General features: G+C 40.1%; 1 protein-coding gene across 3 annotated transcripts in view; it reads left to right on the top strand.

Annotated features, from left to right (window-relative positions):
* The window catches only part of nrg1 (neuregulin 1), a 78,383-nt gene that overhangs the window by 39,945 nt on the left and 17,655 nt on the right, over nucleotides 1-20,783 (top strand). For all 3 annotated transcript variants that reach the window (XM_067258077.1, XM_067258076.1, XM_067258079.1), the window contains one exon: nucleotides 17,008-17,146. In XM_067258077.1, the coding sequence (XP_067114178.1) occupies nucleotides 17,008-17,146 (139 nt within the window). The remainder of the gene's footprint in view (nucleotides 1-17,007; nucleotides 17,147-20,783) is intronic.

Genomic DNA, 20,783 nt, shown 5'->3' with positions numbered 1-20,783 from the left:
GTTCTCTTGTGAGAAAAGTGGAAGCACAGCTGTATGTACAAATCAAATCAAATTTATTTGTATAGCCCTTTTTACACGCAAGCATGTCACAGAGGGCTTCACATACGCCCATAGAACTGCCCCTCAACCAACCTAAACCCTCAAGGAAGACAAGGAAAAACTACCAGAAAAACTCTCAACAGGAGAAAAAATTGAAGAAACCTTGGGAGGAGCAATTCAGAGAGGGATCCCCTCCTCCAGAGACGGTTGGTGAGAGAGAGGAGCAGAACACAGGCTAAACATAGTCATACAGTGTCGATGGGTTTTGAAACACCAAAATCCATTGTTCAACTTTATAGATGTAGGACAGGACCGCAAGACTCGCGACCAGGTCCAGCGTTGGCTGACCAACGACCAGGCAGGTGCTGACAACTCAAACCCCCCACACCACAAGGGATGTGTGTGTGTGGGGGGGGGGGACAGAGAGGAGAGCAGGGATTAGAGAATGCCAGGAGCAGCTAACAGTTACAGTCATAATAGAATGAGATCCCCACCGGTCAAGTGTGGACTGGTGCAGCAATTTAACAGAGCAAAAGAGGGGTATTTGATGCAGCCCCACACACCAAGACAGCGACAGCCCCCCTCGGTTGGAACATGAAATCTGTTCCAGGGGAAGAGAACTCTAAAATAAGTTATACTTATAGAATAAGGATGGAAACAACCCGTCCCCCGTTGCCTCCAACTAGTAACATGCTTACCTTTAACAGTTGTAGAATTGACTAAACTATAACGTTTTTAACCTAATTTTAAATGTCGAAACAGTATCAGACTCCTTAATTGAGACAGGTAATTTGTTCCAGAGAAGAGGTGCTCTATATGAGAACGCCCTACCTCCAGCTGTTTTTTTTCTTAATTTTGGGAACCACCAGATAGCCGGCATCTTCAGATCTAAGTGTCCTTGCGGGTCAATAGGGTGCAAGGAGACCGGAGAGGTACAGTGGTGCCAATCCATGCAGAGATTTGTAGGTTAGTAGTAGAACTTTGAAGTCAGCTCTGGCTTGGATAGGGAGCCAGTGTAGGGAGACAAGAGTAGATGTTATGTGATCAAACTTTCTTGTTCTGGTCAATAGTCTAGCAGCAGCATTTTGCACCCGCTGTAAATTTTTTAGGTGGGTAATTGGGAGGCCAGAAACAACACATTGCAATAGTCCAATCGGGACGTAACAAATGCATGTATTAGTTTTTAAGCATCATCCTTTGAGAGAAACTTTTCGTATTTTGGCAATATTACGTAGATCGAAAAATGCAGGTCTGGTAATTTGCTTAATATGGTACTCAAACGAAAGGTCTGGGTCCATTTATTTATTTATTTTTACCAGCTGGCTTTGAGAGACTTTGACGCCGTCTAGGTCTAAGGTAAGATTGGAAAAATTATTTCTATATTTTTTAGGACCGAAAATTTGAACCTCGGTTTTATCCGAATTTAGAAGAAGGAAATGTGCAGTCATCCAAGATCTCAACCTAGAAACACATTTTTCCATAGCATGTGGAAATTCTCCAGACTTTATAGACATATATATATAGCTGAGTATCATCTGCATAACAGTGAAAATGTACCCCAGAGATGTACAGTATGTGAGGTTCTTCATGGAGTTTGTTTACGATAGCTGTGGTAACAGTAACTGTGTCACTCAAATTTATTGTCAGACATTAAGCATAGCAACATGTCTGATGTTCATCCTTGATTGGTGTTGTTGCATTAGCATTTGTTCATGGTTCACTTATTCAATCTTTTTGGCTGCCCAGAGTAGGCCAGTAAAATAATTACATTACACTCGAGGACTGCTTTAAAAAGCTATAATTTGGCTTCCTTGTGGGGTTGACACCAATGGGCAGAATTCTTCTTACATTACATAAATGTTACTTCTTGTTGGGGGTGTTTTGTGCATATGTGCTGCAATTACCTGTCCTTTAAATTATAATCAGTGTTTGACTTTGGTACACAACCTGAAGTGAAATATTGTATTTTGCAGAAAGGCAACCTTAAATATCTTGAGTGGTATTAGACACAGTATGAAAAAGTTTGACCAGCACCACTTCTTTCTGCATCCTCTTAGTAAAACTATGAGTAATCAATGCTTGTTTGTTACTCTGACCAAATTTGATTTGTACAGTAGTACAGTATGATTAAAATAGGCATTACATTGCTAACTTGAAATGAAAGAATCTTTGTATAGAACTATGCAGACAATAGGATTTTATTTTTTATACACTTTCTCGTCACGTCCGGACGTGAAAAGTTTCTCATCTGGACGCGTTACAGTTTCCAGTGTGTGGATAGTATTACCTATAGCTTCATTGCCTTCATTCAAGACACTTAATTTACATGTCTGCTGCTGTTTTATTATTGACTTGTAGCCTATTTATATAAATGTGTGGCAGCCTGCGGAAACCCGTCGGATGTCGCGGCCGCTCATTGTTGGCTATAAGCCATGAAAGATCGAAAATCGTTTTCTGTCCAAATTTAGATTTTTGATGATTTGTATAGTTAACATCCTAAACTTCATTCTAATGTACAAAAAGTATATGATTACTTATGAAAAACAGTTAATTTCAACGGTTTTTTGACATGTTAGCTAGCAAGATTTTCAAGCCATGTAAAATCGAATTATGAAACGGAGTGCAATCTTTGAATGCAGTTTTCCCCCTTATCACTTTTTGACACAGGTCAACTTTATCACAACTGTGTTACATCATTTTAAAGATATCTGAGTGATTTAAACAGATTTGTATTCAGGAGAGCTTGTAGTTTCCAAATATGTATAATACATATTTGCATAATACATACATTGTTCACCATGTGATGGGTTACCGCAGGCCACCACACAAATGTTATAGGCCTAACACTAGGCGATAATATAGGCCCTGGTAAAGAATAGCAAAGACTATCGTTTCACTTAAATGTACGGTACATTTAGGCCTAACTGTTTTGGTAAACAGGACTTGTTAAACATGCTGGCATTTATTTTAGTTGTAGGCTATAGTCTATCACCCAACTTCACTACACTGGTAACGTAACGACCAACCCCGGTTTACCCCGATACAAACTATATCCGATCAATTCTCAAAATGTTAACATTTTTAAATAATAAATCCTGATTGATGATTGTGTTGACTGTCAAGCCAACATATTTATCAGTTGTTTCTAAACGGTGTGTTTAAGAGCGAGATTGACGAGCTAGCATAGCCTACACTCAAGCAGAAGAGACACTGAAACCCATAGGCTACATCACAAACCAACTGAGAAATTTGCGAAGATTGACGACACAGTTAATCATCAAAATTGAGAAGTAGCCTTGGCCTACATGAAGTTGTATAACCCACATCACTTAAAGACTACAGCAAATGTTGCCACGCTTCGCAGCCGGTGTGTCCCAGGCGTAAGAGGACTCAATATCATCCGGCTAGCTCTCGACGTTAGGCAGGAATTTTACAAAACTGTTTGGTTTTATAGCGTGTTAAGCCTAGATATTTAAATATAAAAGTCTGTAATATGTAGGGATGCTTATTGATAAGATTTTAACGATTCCGACTCCTTATCGATTTGAATCCTTATCGATTCTCTTATCGATGTTCCCCTCTACAGCCATAGGTCTGTGCGTCCTGCATCCCAACACACACACACACTCGTTCTAAATGAATTTCTCAAACTGGCTTTGACTGGCTCTGAAATGAGATAATACCTACCACCTCTAGGCCTCTTCAGGCCTCTGTTTTCAAAACAAAATCTAGTCGGAGATAGAAACTTTCAGTTTCCTTGTGTTCAAGCTTCTATTACTCAACACCAGTAGGACTTACAGGGGTCCTAACAACAGGGGAAATAACTTGTGTCACTTTTCAAAAGAGACCATTTACATGCATGTACTACAAATGGTTCAACAACAGCTTTCAATGTACTTTGGGTATGTTGTTTAGGCGTTTTCAGGCACATTTAACAGGACTATTAAAAGGTTAAACAATTAAAATGCTAAGTTTAATAATGGATTAAAAATCGATATGCTCAGTTTAATAATGCGACACGCGAACGTTTGCTGATAACACACGCCGCCCCGATAACGTGAAATGATTATAAGATCAATACTAATGGGAGACGAATGCCGGAGCTAAAATGTATGCTTCAAACGACGGGACAGAAGATAACTAGATCGACCACACAATAAAGGCAAATTGCTTCACACAGTAACAAGTGGTTGTGATCACTTTTGAGCAGTTTAGCTCTACCTTAGATAGTTAGAGATGAAGCGCGAACGTTAGCTGCGCTGCTGCATGCATCGAGCACATGACGTTCCAGTAACTTAATTCCATGCTGTGTGTTCAAATGCTTCTTCATATTTGTAGTATTTCCTCCCTTCTACGAAATAGACTTTTTACACGTGTTACAAGTGGCGTTGTTGTCATTTTGTTGTGTGAAATACAACCAAACTTTAGAACGCTTCTTCCTAGTTGACATGTTTGCTGCAGTCTATGCGCGAACCTTTATAGTTTATTCAGACAGACGTGTCCCATTATTAAACTGAGCATATCGATATCGATTTTTAATCCATTATTAAACTTAGCATTTTAATTGTTTAACGGCACAGAGAATCGTTAACAGAATCGTTAAGGAATTTTGCTAACGATTCCAAGGAATCGATTCACTGGGAACCTGTTCTAAACAAGAACCGGTTCTCGATACCCATCCCTAGTAATATGGTATATATACAATTAAAGGTGCAGTCATATAGTTTCTTTTTTTCCATTGCTGCCGGTGGGCCGTGCAGACCACTAAATTCCCCCTCCCTCAAAAATGTTTTTTAGACTGCTACACATGCCATATACCATTGGAAAGCTACAAGTCTTGTGATTCTATTGACGTAAGCCATTTCAAGATCGAGTCTCAACAGCAGGTACGCTCAACGTCTTTGACCGACCACAAACGTGTCAACAACGTGAAAGTAAACGCAGACTACTCAACTAACAAGGCTCAGAGTTGTCCAGTTATGCAAAACATTCCAACACAAATTGTATGGTTACATTAGTGATGTTGCGCTCAAAGCCGTGCTCACAAAGCGGTATCAACCTTTTGAAGCATTGGGTACCGATACAAATGTGTCGAGCGTAGCTTCAAATGGGCAAAAAACGTGTGATCTCCTGTCGAAGCTTCGGACATCACACGAGCAGCTGACAGTGTTGTGCCAGTCACATTTTTTCAGACTTTTAAAATGCTTCAGAAATCACAAATACACAAGCACATACATCTCTCTCTAGTTTAAAACATTTAGCCAGCCTTCATATGTGGCCATTCCTTTCCCCGTTGCACAAGCATGTCCCAAAACTTCAGCCCCTAGTCTACAATATCAATAATTTATTCAATTAGCATATAGTAAGTAAGTAAGTAAGTCTTTATTTATATAGCACATTTCATACAAGAATTGTAGCTCAAGGTGCTTTACATAAAAGGTGCTTCCTCTAAAGTGAGGTAAGAGGGAGGATTGAGCATACTAATTCTTTAATCGTAGGACTGTGCTCTTACCACTAAGCCATAGTCAACCTCGTTGAAATCGGAATAATGCTATCAGAACATAAAAAAAATCGTAATGACTGTAAAATAGTAGACTAGTTTGTAATACAACAAGAATTATAATAAAATGTTTGACATGTAAACAATTGACACACAACCTTTATTTATCAAATTGACAATGATGATTGTAATTGTGAGACTAACGTCTCAAGGACTTCAATGACTTCAATCTCTCGATACAGTCGCCATACCACTGACAACTGACCAGCCGTTATCCCTATGGGGAGAATGTATCAAACGCTTCGAAAATGCTACTTTTTTAACACAATTGTTTCAAATAGCTTGTTGCTTTGGAGAGCTTTGTTTCCCCCATCACTAGGTTACATTCCCAGAGGTCCAAACTATCTATACAATTATTATTACAAATATTTTGTCAAACCATGTATTACATCCATAAATAGTCATGAACTCTTGTTGCATCATTCTGACTTTGCTGACTGAAGAGACCAGTCACTGGCGTACAATTGGTCATAACTTTGGTATGCTTTTGAATATTTACGATATCCTGCCCTCTGACCTTTCGATAGACACCTCATTTGACACAATAGGAGCTTCCATGCCCTGTCCATCGCCTTCTAAGGCCAACCAGGTGGCTCCCAAAATCTGTGCGTCCTGCCCCCCCCCCCCCCCCCCCCCCCGCCCTTCACCTGCTTTTTCTGCGTTAATACCATGCATCAGATACAGCACTCTAATGTGTTTATGCTTCAGTTGCTGTGTTTCAGCAATACTAATGGGGGACTTAGCTATGAGATATGATAGTTCTAAGTACCACCTTTCATTTGAGACAACAATTATGAAAAGTAATACCTTTTTATCCTAAGTATTTGACCTTGGTTACCAAGGGTCCTTTTGGTGTCTGCACGGGGCCCTTTTAGAGAACTCCTGGATGTAAAACGTGTATATTAACATAATGTGCTATTATATTAGACTTTTGACTTGGATTAGGTAAGGCTTCATGCTATGGTCCCATCTCGTCTTCCAGCTAATACCTCCCACCTATAGGCCTCTTCAGGCATCTGTTTGCAAAACAAAATCTAGGCGGAAATAAAAACTGTCTATCTAAAGTCGCTAGATGAAGTGATGACAGTTTTTCAATAACGTACGACTCGCATTGACAGGGGAATATCTGATCTGTTTCCACATATGAATGAGGCCTGAAACCGATCAGAGAATATCGGAATCCATGTTATTTTTTCCTGCTTACACTTGCATGGATAATTTCCAATCTATGCTACATGGGAGGAAATCATTTGACTTGTGCTTGCTCTAATAGCGACTGCAGCATGCATACATACAAGCCCAGGTGTCTGCATGCAAGTTCAAATTGAGGTAGGCTAAGAAAACATTACGAAACGAAAATAAGTTTCTAAATAGTGGGCACACTGATCATCTTATTTAGACTCAAACCAGTGGCGGCTGGTCAATAGAGGGCACCGCCCTCCCTGGTGACGTGTTTTAGATTTTAGTTTTTCATGTAATATATTTTCTAAACAATAACTACTCATTTTAAGCATGACTGTGTTAAAAATACACAATAACGTGTTGTGTATATACATACTAAAATTCTGTTTTGGGATAAATTTACTTCATGCTCGACATCTGGGGTGCTAGAAAAATCGGCCATCGAAACGCCTACCAACCTGCTGGCGATAGGTGAATTGCTGACCGTTGCAAGAAACACATATTTTGCCAATCAGCGTCCTAAAAAATGATGCCTAAAGGGAGCTGAAATAATCGCCCCAAGCAAAGAGTTAGAGTATAGAAGTGATTTTGCAACTGTAGGGCCTACTTTACATTATTGAAAATGAATGACTCCGGACCGGACTCCAGCCGTTTTCAATTTCTGTTAGATATTGAAGGACTGAAATTCTTTGTGTCTATTACAATATGTAATGATGGTATTCAATGACACAGAAAGAGTGGTCTGGAGTCGCAGAGGTCCGATAATATAAGCTTTAATGCAGCAGTTGGAAATCAACAAGTACAGACCTCTGGGGTTGTCTACGTTTCCCTACCCACAACAGAGTTTGGGTTGGTTCACGAAGTCCAACTGGCTATCTGTCCCTGCCCCAGCATATATTATACAGTGCAGTAAAACAAAAAGATGAAAAGAGGGTTGAGCTTTCTTGTGCATCAGGGAGTTGTTCTTGCTGGCGCGTCCCACCTGTTTGTGTGCTGTCTCCACCCGGTTCCAAGGTTGTTTCTGAAAATGAAGAGATAATAATTAATAAGCACAATACATTCTTTAATATCCTCTCCAAAGTCCTTTTGAGAGGAGAACTTTAGTGGATAAAATAAAAATTACAGATTTTGGCCCAGATCAACCTGACATCAAAATTACACAACAGGCGAGCGAAAAGGGAAGAGCTAAATCATACACGAGAGGTTTCTCCCACGGTTGGTAAGCTACAACAGAAAGGCCTGGCGAGCGGGATGCAGTCATGTCAATGCCTTATTTAGCTTCCCGTGCTTGCTTTTTATAACATTCGGAACAGATACAGCATTGACTGTTACAGGAGTTAAGGACATTAAACATTTATCTGAGAAAAACAAAACAAGTGCACAAAGGCACACATGGAGAATACAATCAAGCTAGCCATGCTAGGCAGAGACAATATCGCTATGCAACTGGACGAAGGTCACCGGATTGGGGTGAAGAAACACAACGAAGAAGTGGATAAGAACAGGCACGTTCTATCAAAGATAAATGGTTGTGTTAAGTTAATCTATAAATCCTTAATATTTAGTTTTACAGTAATAGTTGTGTTGTGTTTCCTAATAATACCAGGGAGAGTGGCTCAAGTTCCCAGATGTCTGTGGTTTTCAATATTTCTGATCTGAGTGTAATGATATTTATAGTACACAAATGTGGACATTTGCCTATAGCTGTGTGCATTAATTAAATAATTACTATTTCACAGAGAACTTGTATCATGCAGTTTGTGTTCAATTGTATTAGGATGGTTACTGAATTGACTGAATATTTCACAGCCCCACCTAGAATAATTTCACCCACCGCCTCTGACTCAAACATAATACCAACATGAGTCCAATGTATTACATGACATGAAGCTCAAACTAATGCAAAGAAAATTTCCTCGCGCACTGCCGCGTGCTTGCATAAACTATTAATGTCCCTGCCAAAGCTGACATCAAATTTATGTCCCTGAACAGTATTATAGTTGGTTAAGCAAGGGAAGTTTGTATAGTGCATTGTGTTGCACACACAGAAAACTTGGAAGAAAATAAAAGGGATATGAGTAGGGGCCTGTGCCCCAGTACAGCTTTGTCTAACAATGCCCTGCATGCAACAATACAGTTAGACCACGATTCAAGATATACCTCGTTTTTTTTAACCACAATTTTAGGTTTGGTTCTGATGGTTTGTCACATCAGTGTTGATGCGAGCGAAGCCATTCGGTACGTTGTGGCAACGCTGCCGAATATCCAAAAGTTAAAGCTGGAGGAAGAACAATCTTTGCTGAGTTTTGTTGGTGGCCATGATGTTGTGACTCTCCCCATGGGGTTCGGGAAAAGTTTGATTTTCCAGCTAGCTCGGTTAGTGGTGAAAGAGTTGGCTAAGGCGAACGCTAGCGATTGGTTATGGCAGATCCAGAGTGGCTCTGGGCAGATCCAATAGTTTTAAACTTCAACAGAGTACCCGCCTTCAATCAGAATCAGAATCAGAAAGGGATTTATTCGCCATGAAAGTTTGCACAGACAAGGAATTTGCTTTGGCAGGAAGGTGCATACAATAAACATATACCTAAAATTTAAATATGTGGACTAACTATACTAAGGGTACATAAACTAGCAGTACTAAGTGGGATAAATATAAGTTGCCGTAAATTACAATATAAAAACGCTTGTCAATGGAGCGATCCCAGACTCTCTGTACAAATGAAATGTATGAGAGTCTGGTTAGGACCAGGGTAATTTCAAATATACTACTGCTAAAATACATTGTGCATGTTGATTTTAATATTTACTCGCAGGGAGGCGTTTCCTCATCTCAACGCATAGACTAGTGTTGCCAATTCAGCAACTTTGTTGCTAGATTTTGTGACTTTTCACCTTTCCTTGCAACAAAAAATCGAATCTAGTGACTAGCGACAAATATGGCGACTTTCTGTGAACCGTAATTCACAAGCACGTATTGAACCATGGATGTTGTACCGAACAGGTCAATATTAGATTGAGAATTGTGGCATCCTTGTAGGAACGCAAGCATATATTTATATATATATATATATATATATATATATATATTAGTGCTGTCAATCGATTACAATATTTAATCTCATTAATGTCATAGTTAACTCGCGATTAATCGCACATTTTTATCTATTCTAAATGTCCCTTGAATTATTTTTGTCCCATAATTTTTTATGTTATGCTTTTTATTTTTATGTTATTTTTATGTTTTAATTTTTTTTGTAATGCTCATCATTATCATATCAACATGGAAAAGGGGATCGGATTGCTTAGTGTAAATGTTTTTTTTTATTGAAAACATTGCAATCGCCTGGCTTTTTATGAGGGGGCGGAGAATTCGCATCAGCTGTGTGCTTGGCCATCAAGTGGTATTTCAGACTGTACGTGCTGCAAAGATAGCTCAGTTCACAACGACAAAACACAGATCACTTCGGTCTTGTCAAGGGAACCATTTGGCAACTTTTTAAAAGTAAACTTTCCATTCAGAATCTTATTGGCATACATTTCGGCGTCTCATTTACATTTAGCAGACGCTCTTATCCAGAGCGACTTACAGTAAGTACAGGGGCATTCTCCCCGAGGCAAGTAGGGTGAAGTGCCTTGACCAAGGACACAACATCATTTGGCCAGGCCCGAATCGAACCAACAACCTTCTGATTAATAGCCCGACTCCCTAACCGCTCAGCCATCTGACCCCCTCGTGCTCGCCATCCGCTCAAAACGTAATGGTAGCCTACTACTCTTTAGCTGGCTCGCAAGCCCAAACAAGTGTGTGCTGCGTGCCTGTTGTTTTGTTTCTGGTCTAGCTAGATCCGGTGTGGTATTGTAGTTTTTCTAACGTCAGTAGTTGTTGCAACAGCATGTGGAAAAAAACTACAAAGTTTGCTAGGACAAAAAGAATAAAAAATCGTGATAAAAAATTGACTGTTAAAATGGGTTTGCGTTTACGCCGTTAATAACACGTTTAACTGACAGCACTAATTAATAAGACAGAATATGTTGAACAGATGATAATGTACTAGCTGATTAACATAAGCACATAGAAAATAACATTTCTTCCACAGTAACCAGTAAAGCTATTCTTTCTCCTGACGCTGCTTTTCTCTGGGCTTTCAGCATTCAAATTTCCATTGCTCTTATTTTCCTGAATCCTATACAAATCTGTGATGTTGGGGAGGCCTCTTTATGTTGAAGGAGCAACCAGGAGTCTCCAGGGCTAGTTTAGTATAAAGACAACAATGAGGTTGGCTGGTCTTGTTAATGACTCGACAGCTTGCTGGGAGAGAGCACACACCCAGAGGCGTCCACACACTGGCTGCTAAGTCGATTTGGTTGACTGCTGCAGTGTTGCCACAGCAGTAGTCTCCGCCTCAACCAGAGCCTTTAAAAACCCAGGGTTGATGGCACTTCAGAACGTTTTTTGAATGTACTATTGCCAAGAATATGGTCAAATGTATACTATGCAAGTAGTATTGTATAACCATTTCTTAATTTAATCAGGGGCATAAATAATAAAAAAATATCTCAGGTGTGGGGGGAAAAGGTCACCAGATGTGTTTTTATGAGGCTGCTCATCTCTGTTCACATACCATGACCGGACATGAACAAAAGACAGAATGAGAGTAATTAGCCAATTGCATGACAGTGCTGATTAAAACAGATGCTCCCCATGGCTAGCACCCTGTTAGTTTGAGTAAGCCTGGAGTAGCCCACACAGGAAGTGGGCTGAAACAATGGACATCCTCTCTACTTTCCAGCAGAGCTGATAAGCATGTAATCTGGTGCTCAGGGAATGATATCTGCTATTATTTAAGGGCCTTCTGTGTACACGTTCTACCAATGTACAGTAGTGTTGACTTTTTTTAGTTGAGTTTTGGACCCTAGGCATATTGTAGTCATTCTTCTAGCAATAAAACAGACGACCATCTCTGAATAGGATTGATGGTGAAAATGAAAGAAAAAGGCAACAGGATGATGGAAAAAGGATGATGTAGACAACTCACAAACAAGCAACCTCATATGAACTCCAAATATTGGGACTAGGTCTGTAATTACTTACATAATTAACGTACTTACTTAATTAACATTCACTGATAGACTAATCCCTCCTGATTTAGATTGAGTCTACGTCCTCTTATAAAAACATTTTCCAGACCCAAATAAACATCTCAACTGGACGTCTAATAGATGTCCATCATTTCAACTCTTGGAAAAAAAATCGGGCTTTAAAGCTAACACAAGGGGGATGATGGGGTGTGTTGTATCTGAAAAATCAAGTTGTTGATTCGATGATGCAGGATTTTGTTGACAGCTATTAAAACAGTAAGTACTAAGGGTATTCGTTTTGTCAAATTTATTTCCCTTGTTTCTGTGCTGTTGTGAAATTTGCCAGTACATTGACCATTAAAACAGTGAGTAGGATCGTGACTGCACAGCTCAGGGCTGCCTTAACATTGCAACATCATCTGCTGTATTTTATCTCCTCCTCTGCCAATAACTGCCATGGTACACTCCTTGCTCTACCCAAGAGAGTTGCAAGGATTATGTAGATCTCTTGACTTGTCACTAACTACACATTACCGCCAAACATTACACCCCCCCCCCGACAGATTGGGCTCCTTGGCCTCTGTGTGGGGACTAGAGCAGACAGAGAAACACCTGGCCTGACCACTCCCTCATCAGGAGGCACACACACCATGCTACATAAACACACACAATTAAGCTGGTAGCAGGGGGGCAGGTCACCAGGGTGGGGTGTGGCCTTGCTTTAAAAACACATACAGGGAATTTTACTTGACACAGATGTGACGTGTGATATGAGCGTTATAAACTTAGGCTTCCGTATTAAGGAAAGTTACAATTAATCAATTGAACAGAACCCTTAACAGGATAATAAATAGAATATTGATTTGACTGATTTAGTATTGTTGTGAATCGAGAAACAGAATGGTGTTGATTGAACAATGGGGCAATATGAAAATAAATTCCCATGTAAAGATGCATATATTTCCTTTAAATGTATTCCCTAACAACCCTAATGGCCCATCCTTGTTTAAAGTCATTTTATCACTGTAGTAACCTGCTCTTTGGGAAGTTAAAGGAACACAGTGTGCCAATTATTTATCCATGGTGCATAGCCTGTTTTTTATATTTATTATGCTGTGTCTAAGGGTTTTAGATATCCATTTCCCAGAGATGAAATTGTAAATAGCATTACGGAGAGAATTACCACCAGATGTGTTAAAGATGCTGTAAAGCAAATTCCATGATATGCTTCTCAGTAAATTATATACGTGTGAAATGATTTGCTGAAAGCATGTGCAAAACGCACATTCTACTCTACGATTTGAAGTTTTCACTCGTTCAATAGCTAGTGCTAGCTAACTAGATTTTTTTCGTTGAAAAAATTACTTATTTGGCATCAATTTTAACAGACCGGGAAGGCAACACTAGTTAGTATAGTATTCTACCTGCGCGTGTTTCTGTCTCAGGAATGTCGAACGAGTGAAAACTTCAAATCGTAGAGTAGAATGAATTGATTTAAATAGGCCTAAATATAAAACTTCCTACGTAGTAACCAGTATAGCAACCAGGTCAGTTTCCTGCTGGCACGCGTAGCTATCTCAGGAATTTAAGGTTGGCATAGCGACGGACACGTCCTTACATCGGAACGGCATTGTGACGTCAGAACAGTTTTTGGCCTGACAGCTCCTCCTCTCACTTGCCGTAGTGTCCATTATCCGGGTCCTTGAGAGAGGCAGCGCCTTCCACGCAGGGGGTTGAGCTTCAGCTCCTTCAGGCGACACGCCCCCCCAGTATCAAGCAGAGAAGACTGATGATTTTCTCACGATTTCAAAGCCTCATTCAACATACTAGTCGGTGTTATTTTTCAATTGAATTTGAAATTTGAATTAGTTAACAACACATTCTTCTGTGGTGTGATCATTCTCATCCAATTTATTTTCAGCATCTTTAAATTGTATCACAATCTCTGAACCTACCTCCATACATGTTTATGGTAGCCACCCTCTAACTTATCGTGTCCTGTCCACATGCTGATGAGTTATTATAAGACCAACCCCCTACAATGCGAGTAAATCACTCGCATATGCGGCCAAATTTCACGCTAGGCGACTAAAAAGTATCTTTAATTAACTGATGGATAGTAAATTGTTCGATTTCACTTGCCTGTGACTGAGGTTAGAGGCAAATAATAAGTTTAGCGCAGATTTCAATGACGCACCGTCGCTTGACTGCGAGTTAACATGATTGGCTGCTATGACAACAGACGTACAATTAGTTATTTTTCTGCGGCTCAACAACGAAAACGGAGATTGCCAAAGTAACGAAAAAGTTGCTAGATTTGTCGCTCGTCGCTAGTTAAGATTTTTTGTCGCTAGGGAAGGTAAAACGCTACACTGCCTCTGTCACTTTCTATCACAAAAAGATCGACTTGCTTTTTACGGCACTCATCACGCACAAAGAGATGGATGCAAAAAAGCTACAATTCCAGTCTGAGCAGAAGACGCTTAATAATAATTTTGTTATCAAGACAATTTAAGATTACTGTTCCTTGTTCAGATTATTCTTGCTCTGCTAATCAGCTCTGCCAACTGCGAAAGAGCCTTCAGTGCCCAAAAGAGAATAAAATCAGATGTCCGCAGCAGTCTCACATCCTCACGCCTTCCAGACCTTTCAAAAGAAGGCCCAGAGCTTCAGCAGTATGATCCATCATCAGCTGTGGAGAGATGGCTGAAGTCAAGTGGCAAGAGAAAGCCATTTGTTAAAAATGGTAGATTTAAATCCATATGCAACATAGACTAATTCAGACAGATAATGTACTTTTTTTTCAATTGCATTGTTCATGCATTTCATGTAAAGAGTCTGGCGAGTAAAATTACAACGTTACTAGCCAATGGTGACTCAAGCTTCACTGTGTCCGTAGAGGGTTGTAAGACCGAAAAGTCGGTTGGTGCAGTGCATTATAGTCTGCCCTTGACCACTCTCAGGGAAAACTGCCTTCACAGACAGTTGACAGTGGTACTGCTGGGGTTTGCTAAAATCTGTTGGCCGGAGTAGAAACGGGATGAGACCACTGGTTGGCTCGGCACCATCATGCAGTGTCTCCGACTTCCGGGGTTTTGGGTTTCTTATTCACAAGCAAAAAAAAGAGAAAGAAATGGAACTGAATCGATCTTCTGCTGTCTGCTTACTTCCATCAAGCACAATAAAAAATGCAGCTCAGCTTTGCAGCATTGTAATAGAAAACCTCTTTGCATCTTTAAATATAGCACCCCCTCCCTTTCATATCTCATTAAGCCACCACTGTAATGTCCATAGTATTGAAACATATTCATAACACCAATATTGGAACAAAGTCCAAATCATGTATCACAAACCAAGCCACGATGAGACATTATACTGTAAGTAGGTAGGTAGACTTGTGCACTGCTTGTCACACTTGAATGCATTCAGTCTTTAAATGCATTTAAGATACCAAAGCTGACGTGATTGAATCAATCACAGTAAATGTGCCTTGTATTGATAGCTTGGGGACATTTGAAAGGTTCCAAATAAAATAATAATATTATACTTATCATATTATACTGAATATAGTATTCTCGTATCTGTATGTATGGTAATGCTTTCCTTTGTACTTGTATAATAAGGAGTTTGAGTTTTGATTGATTGATCTAGCTCCTATCCCAACTTGCTATAGATGTAATGGTGCCACAACAAATGTTTATATTTTGGAAACAGAAGCAATCTGTTGCATTGTCAATTATTCAATCTTTGTCAGTTATTTACTAAGGAATGGCGGTATGACCCAGACATTAATATGCATTTAGTTGAAAGTAAATGTATTGTGGTACATGGGATTACCTGAGTCTGACCTTGTCAGACTCAGGTCATTGCTTTAGTTCAACAATAATCTATGAGCAAACTTAATTGTCTGTCAGGAAGGTGACAGACACGGCACTATACTGGAATTTTGCAAAATTACCGATGGCCTTAAAAAGTAACATTTGTATCCGGGTCACGTTCCTAATAATATTCCATATGGTGATAAAGAGAAGAAAAGACGTCAGCAAGGAAAGTGTTTTTAACAAGGGGGAAAGATGTGTGGCTATGTTCACAAAAATACATTTAAGACGACAATTAGTATGTAAAGGAACATTCCCCCAGCCCTTGTAGTACTGAAGAGAGGTTATGGGGAAGAAATGAGCAGACATTTGATTCACAGACTAGATGTAGGCATTTCTTAAGCAGCTAATCACAGTCAAGCCATTGAGTGCATGTCCATGCCAGGAAGAGCGCTTGTTTGTCACAGACACAATTCCAAGCTGGCATGGGTCTTGATTGCTCTTTGTATATTTGTTTTAGTGCAAGCATAAACTAAATCTGAGAGTCTCAGGCTCTGACGTCTTTTCACGTAATATGCCATGCTGCATTTCCGATGCGCAAGACTGGATGCCAGAAGTGACTTTCGGATGAGGGATAGGGTAAAAGTGCTTATTTAGAAATGTTTATGAGCTTCCCTCAGACTGCAGACTGAGGAGTATAGGTCCTGGTGGAAGGCAATAGATACAGCACTCCAAAGAACTTAGAGACAGAGCTATTGATACCCTTGGTCAGAGTCAGGCTGAGCTCCTGGGATGGACAGGAAAAGGGAAATGCATCTCAACGTATCCAGACTTTTTAGAAACCTCACAGGTGAGCTATCATGCTCTTAAGGGTTGCACATTATGAATTTACTTTGTAAACCATTTAAGATTTGACTTGGATTAGAAATTAGTTTCTCTTGACATTAAGCTGTGGTTTCATTATTAGCTACTAGCTACTATCTGATAGCTACTCTTGCAGAGTAATGTCTCTGTGTTGTTGATTTTTAGCATTTCTCAACCATATTGCATGTTTATGCTTGTTAAAAATAATTATTTGCATACATTACTGAATGTTTATGCTTTTTGTTTTCTGATCAACTTTGTGACATGCAGGGTAGTTAAATAGAGGTACACCGTCAGTGATTGTAGTTTAATCATTCCATTGTTTCTTTATTGCCTTTTTAGCTCTGTGCCCATCCTTTATAGTATCACTGTTGTTACCATTAAGAATTCAGCTCAGCAGCCCTCAGGGGTATACTGCATTCCATTTCCTCAAAGCTAATCACTTCTCCCGGTGTCTTCCTGCAGCTGCCACCAGCACCACCCCTGCAGCAAAGACCTCCAGTCATGTGACTCGTTGCAGCGACAGCCATCAGAACTACTGCGTGAATGGAGGCGAGTGCTTCACCCTGGAGGTCATCCCTGGAAGCACAAAGTTCCTCTGCAGGTAGGGCATGGATATCAGTCCTTTCACCCCGCATTACTCAGTGTGATTGGATACTATGGTGAATAACTATTTAACTGACATGGCAATATAGTAATAATCAAACTTATTAATCCGGTTTTGATTTGGACAGCAGCCTTGTCTGTGTCCTCTCCTTATGTGTTATCATAAATGTTTTATGGTGCCAACTGCAGAGCACGACAACTGTATTTTTCTGTTACAACGGGGGCTTCAAAGTTATCATAAAGTGGTATCTGTCTGTTTTGAAGTGAAGCTTTTGGATGTTGTTTTGCCTCCTTGAAATCAAAACCTTAGAGCTTTGATTCCATTAGGCCTATAGTAGCTAATTTTAGAACTAAAAGTTAAGTTTTGTGGGGACAATTGAACCTGGCAACATCAAACAACTTCTCCATCAGGATATCAGAGGGAAGTTGGAGATGCTTTAAAGCTGAGGTGTCCACGGAAAGGTTTGGATAAATCATTAAACAATCAAAATGACCTGGGCCTGGATTGAAGGATTGATTACACTAGCCATCTGAGCAATACAAATGTACTAAGGGTGCCTAATGTGCTAGATTTCCATATTTTTGACCAACCCAGAGGGGAGTTGACAAATGTTGTGTGATGCTAGCTCAGCTAAGCAGGTGAAGAGATGGAAAACGGAAGGTTTTCCATCTCTGGAACAGGTGGAGATCCCTCACTGCATGGACCTCAGCCTGCTGCATTATTAAAGCCTCCTCCTCACCACCACAACTCACCCACTGTGTTTAGTAACTTGGGGGGTCAGATGGCTGAGCGGTTAGGGAGTACGGCTATTAATCAGAAAGTTGTTGGTTCGATTCCCGTGCAAAATGACATTGTGTCATTGGGCAAGGCACTTCGCCCTACTTGCCTCGGGGAGAATGTCCCTGTACTTACTGTAAGTCGCTCTGGAAAAGAGTGTCTGCTAAATGAGTAAATGAATGAATGAGTAACTAACCCCAGCAATCTGGCCAATGTTGTATTTATGAGATTTCCTTCCATTTTGCTGTTGACGGTGCAGTTCAACTTTGATAGGAACAAGGAGGACAATGATGTGAAGGTAGAATGAGGTGGATATGCGTTTCCTGGTGCTGACAGCCCTCTGTGGCTTTAGTCCTTGTGACAGTGCCAGTCTCTGAAGAGCTTGAGTGCCTCTGCAGAGCTCACACGAGTGGGAAAATAGGCTGCACCACCAAATGAAAGATTGGAGGCGTATGTTTCCATCGATATTGTTGTCTGTATTCCCCATCATTCATCAAATACATTATTTATGAAGAATTCACATTTGAAACAGAATCGTGAACGAAGAGGATTCCAATGATGCTGCATAGTGATGCTGCATTGTCTCATGACAGAGGGATGTTCATCAAGCCTTGCTTTTTCATAGCATCTTTTGCAGCAAATGCATGACTAAATAACTCCGTAACTCCTCCCTCTGAGTGGCTGCCGCAAGCTTTGACATTGCCAAGGATACACTTTGGCCGGGAGCCATCCAATACATAGACTCTTACCGTCCACTGGGAGATTTAATTTAGTCTAAAATACTTCAGTGACTAAGCACAAAAAAGCTGCTGTCCCTATGAGGTTTTGTTCCCTTTCAGTGAGTGCAATGCAGCACGCAGTCATGTTAAGGGAGGACAAGAAAGACAAAAAAACATGTCCATTAAAAATTCAGTTCAGTGGCAGCCAGACTCACTCAAGTCCCCATAGCCAGAACAGGAGTTTCTCCTACAATGATAGATGATGCTTCTGCCTCGTAAATGTATTATAAATGTTTTGCAATGTTGATTGCAAAAATATTCCCTTACTCATTGATTTCCATCTGATTTTTGGAAATAAAGCCACGGTTTATAACCCGCTTTTACATTTTTCTGGTGGTGGTGAGGCTTATATTTCGAAGCGGCTTATAGAACGTTTTTATAACAAAACAGGCTTCAAAATGTACTAATGAGAAGGCTAACAAGCAGGGGCGTGGTTAGACCCTTTTTACTGGGGCTCGTGCCCCAGAATAAATCTGCTGTGCCCCCGTAAAATCTAAAGTTTGAGTTTTAACAATTTACTTTATTAGTCAGTGCATTAATTTAGATTGATAATCCCGGAAAAAATAAACGCAGTATCCCAATCAACGCTTGTAAAAGTGTTTATACAAAAACACAAACCGATGCACGCAGATTTCCATGTCAGCGCGCTCTTCTGAGCTTGCCAAATAGCCACTGCAGCACGCACATGGACTTGGCACACAACTCAGAATTAGGCTAAGAAAACATTACAAAACTAGAGAGGGTACAATTGCTGTGGAAATTGTAGGGTGTGCTTGCTTGCGTCGGTTGCAGGTGGGTCCGTCCCCTTAAGTTTTTCCCTTCTAGTGATATTTTCATGCTTTTAGCCTACTCATATTGCATAATTCATTAAGAACCCCCCAAGCTACTGTAACAACGTTGTCACCGGCAGTATTTCAGATGGAATCGCGATTCAAACGGTACCATCTGCTAACTGAAAATATGCCCCCAAAAACGTAAATAAGCTTGACATCTATTTAGGGGGAAATGGCCCCAGCAAGCTAGTTGCTGTGGCTAGCCAAACTTCACTGAGTGAAGGGATTGTTTGAAAGCGCCGGTTTCTTTTGACATGAAGTTTAGGCTGTGGCATTGAAGCCAGCGACGCACCACACAAGCTTGAGTTTAAATACATTATTTAATGTGACATCACTTACTGTACATGCAAGTTTTGATTTGCTGAAATGTACATGTATGATGCTGCTAGTACACCACGGCATGATACTCGCTGAGCAACAGCACATCTATGCGCGTTGTATCCATGCGTCATTGCTGACGTTGTGACGTAGGGTAGCACTGAGTACCCTTTGTTGACACAAGGCACTTTTTACCACAAAAACTTAATTTCAGTCTAAACCGTGCAACGTAACGTAAATAAAAATACAAGCAACTCAATCGCTAACAAGACAAAACTTTTGACACCAACGTTGTCTGTGTAGTCCAAATATTGACGGATCCTTAGGGGGGCAAAAATAATAATAACTAGAGAGGATACAATTTCTGGGGAAATTGTAGGGTGTGCTTGCTTGCGTCGGTTGCACAGGGGTCTGTATATTTTATATAAAAATGCATCGGGCCTACTTATTATTTATAAAGATTACATAGATTTAAAAGCATCTTTTTTTTGCTGCTCATTTACAACTCAAAATACGAGTGAAGTGTAGAATGAAATATGATGTCTTCTCATTTCCCCTGCAAGAGGCAGCTGACAGGCTGAATCAAAACGAATACATTTGGCAGACCGGTGTAAAAATGGACCTAATCTCTATGACTTAAACGTCCTTTTAAGTTGTTCCTTCTCGTGATATTTTCAGGCATTTAGCCTACTCATATTGCATTCATTCATTAATAAAGAACCCCCTTTGAAGATTATTCTACGACTTTACCGGCAGAAGATAGAATCGCGATTCAAACAGTACCATCTGCTAACTGAAAATATGCCCCCAAAAACGTAAATAAGCTTGACATTTATTTAGTGGAAAATCGCTCATTCATAAAAAGCTCACAGGTAGCTATCATTGTCAGTAACAACGCAAAATGCGATATAGCCCTGTGTGGAGAAG

The sequence above is a fragment of the Osmerus mordax genome, chromosome 20, assembly GCF_038355195.1.
Source record: "Osmerus mordax isolate fOsmMor3 chromosome 20, fOsmMor3.pri, whole genome shotgun sequence".
NCBI lineage: Eukaryota > Metazoa > Chordata > Actinopteri > Osmeriformes > Osmeridae > Osmerus > Osmerus mordax.
The sequence above is the reverse complement of the archived record's forward strand: the minus strand, read 5'-3'. Positions and strand labels throughout refer to the sequence as shown.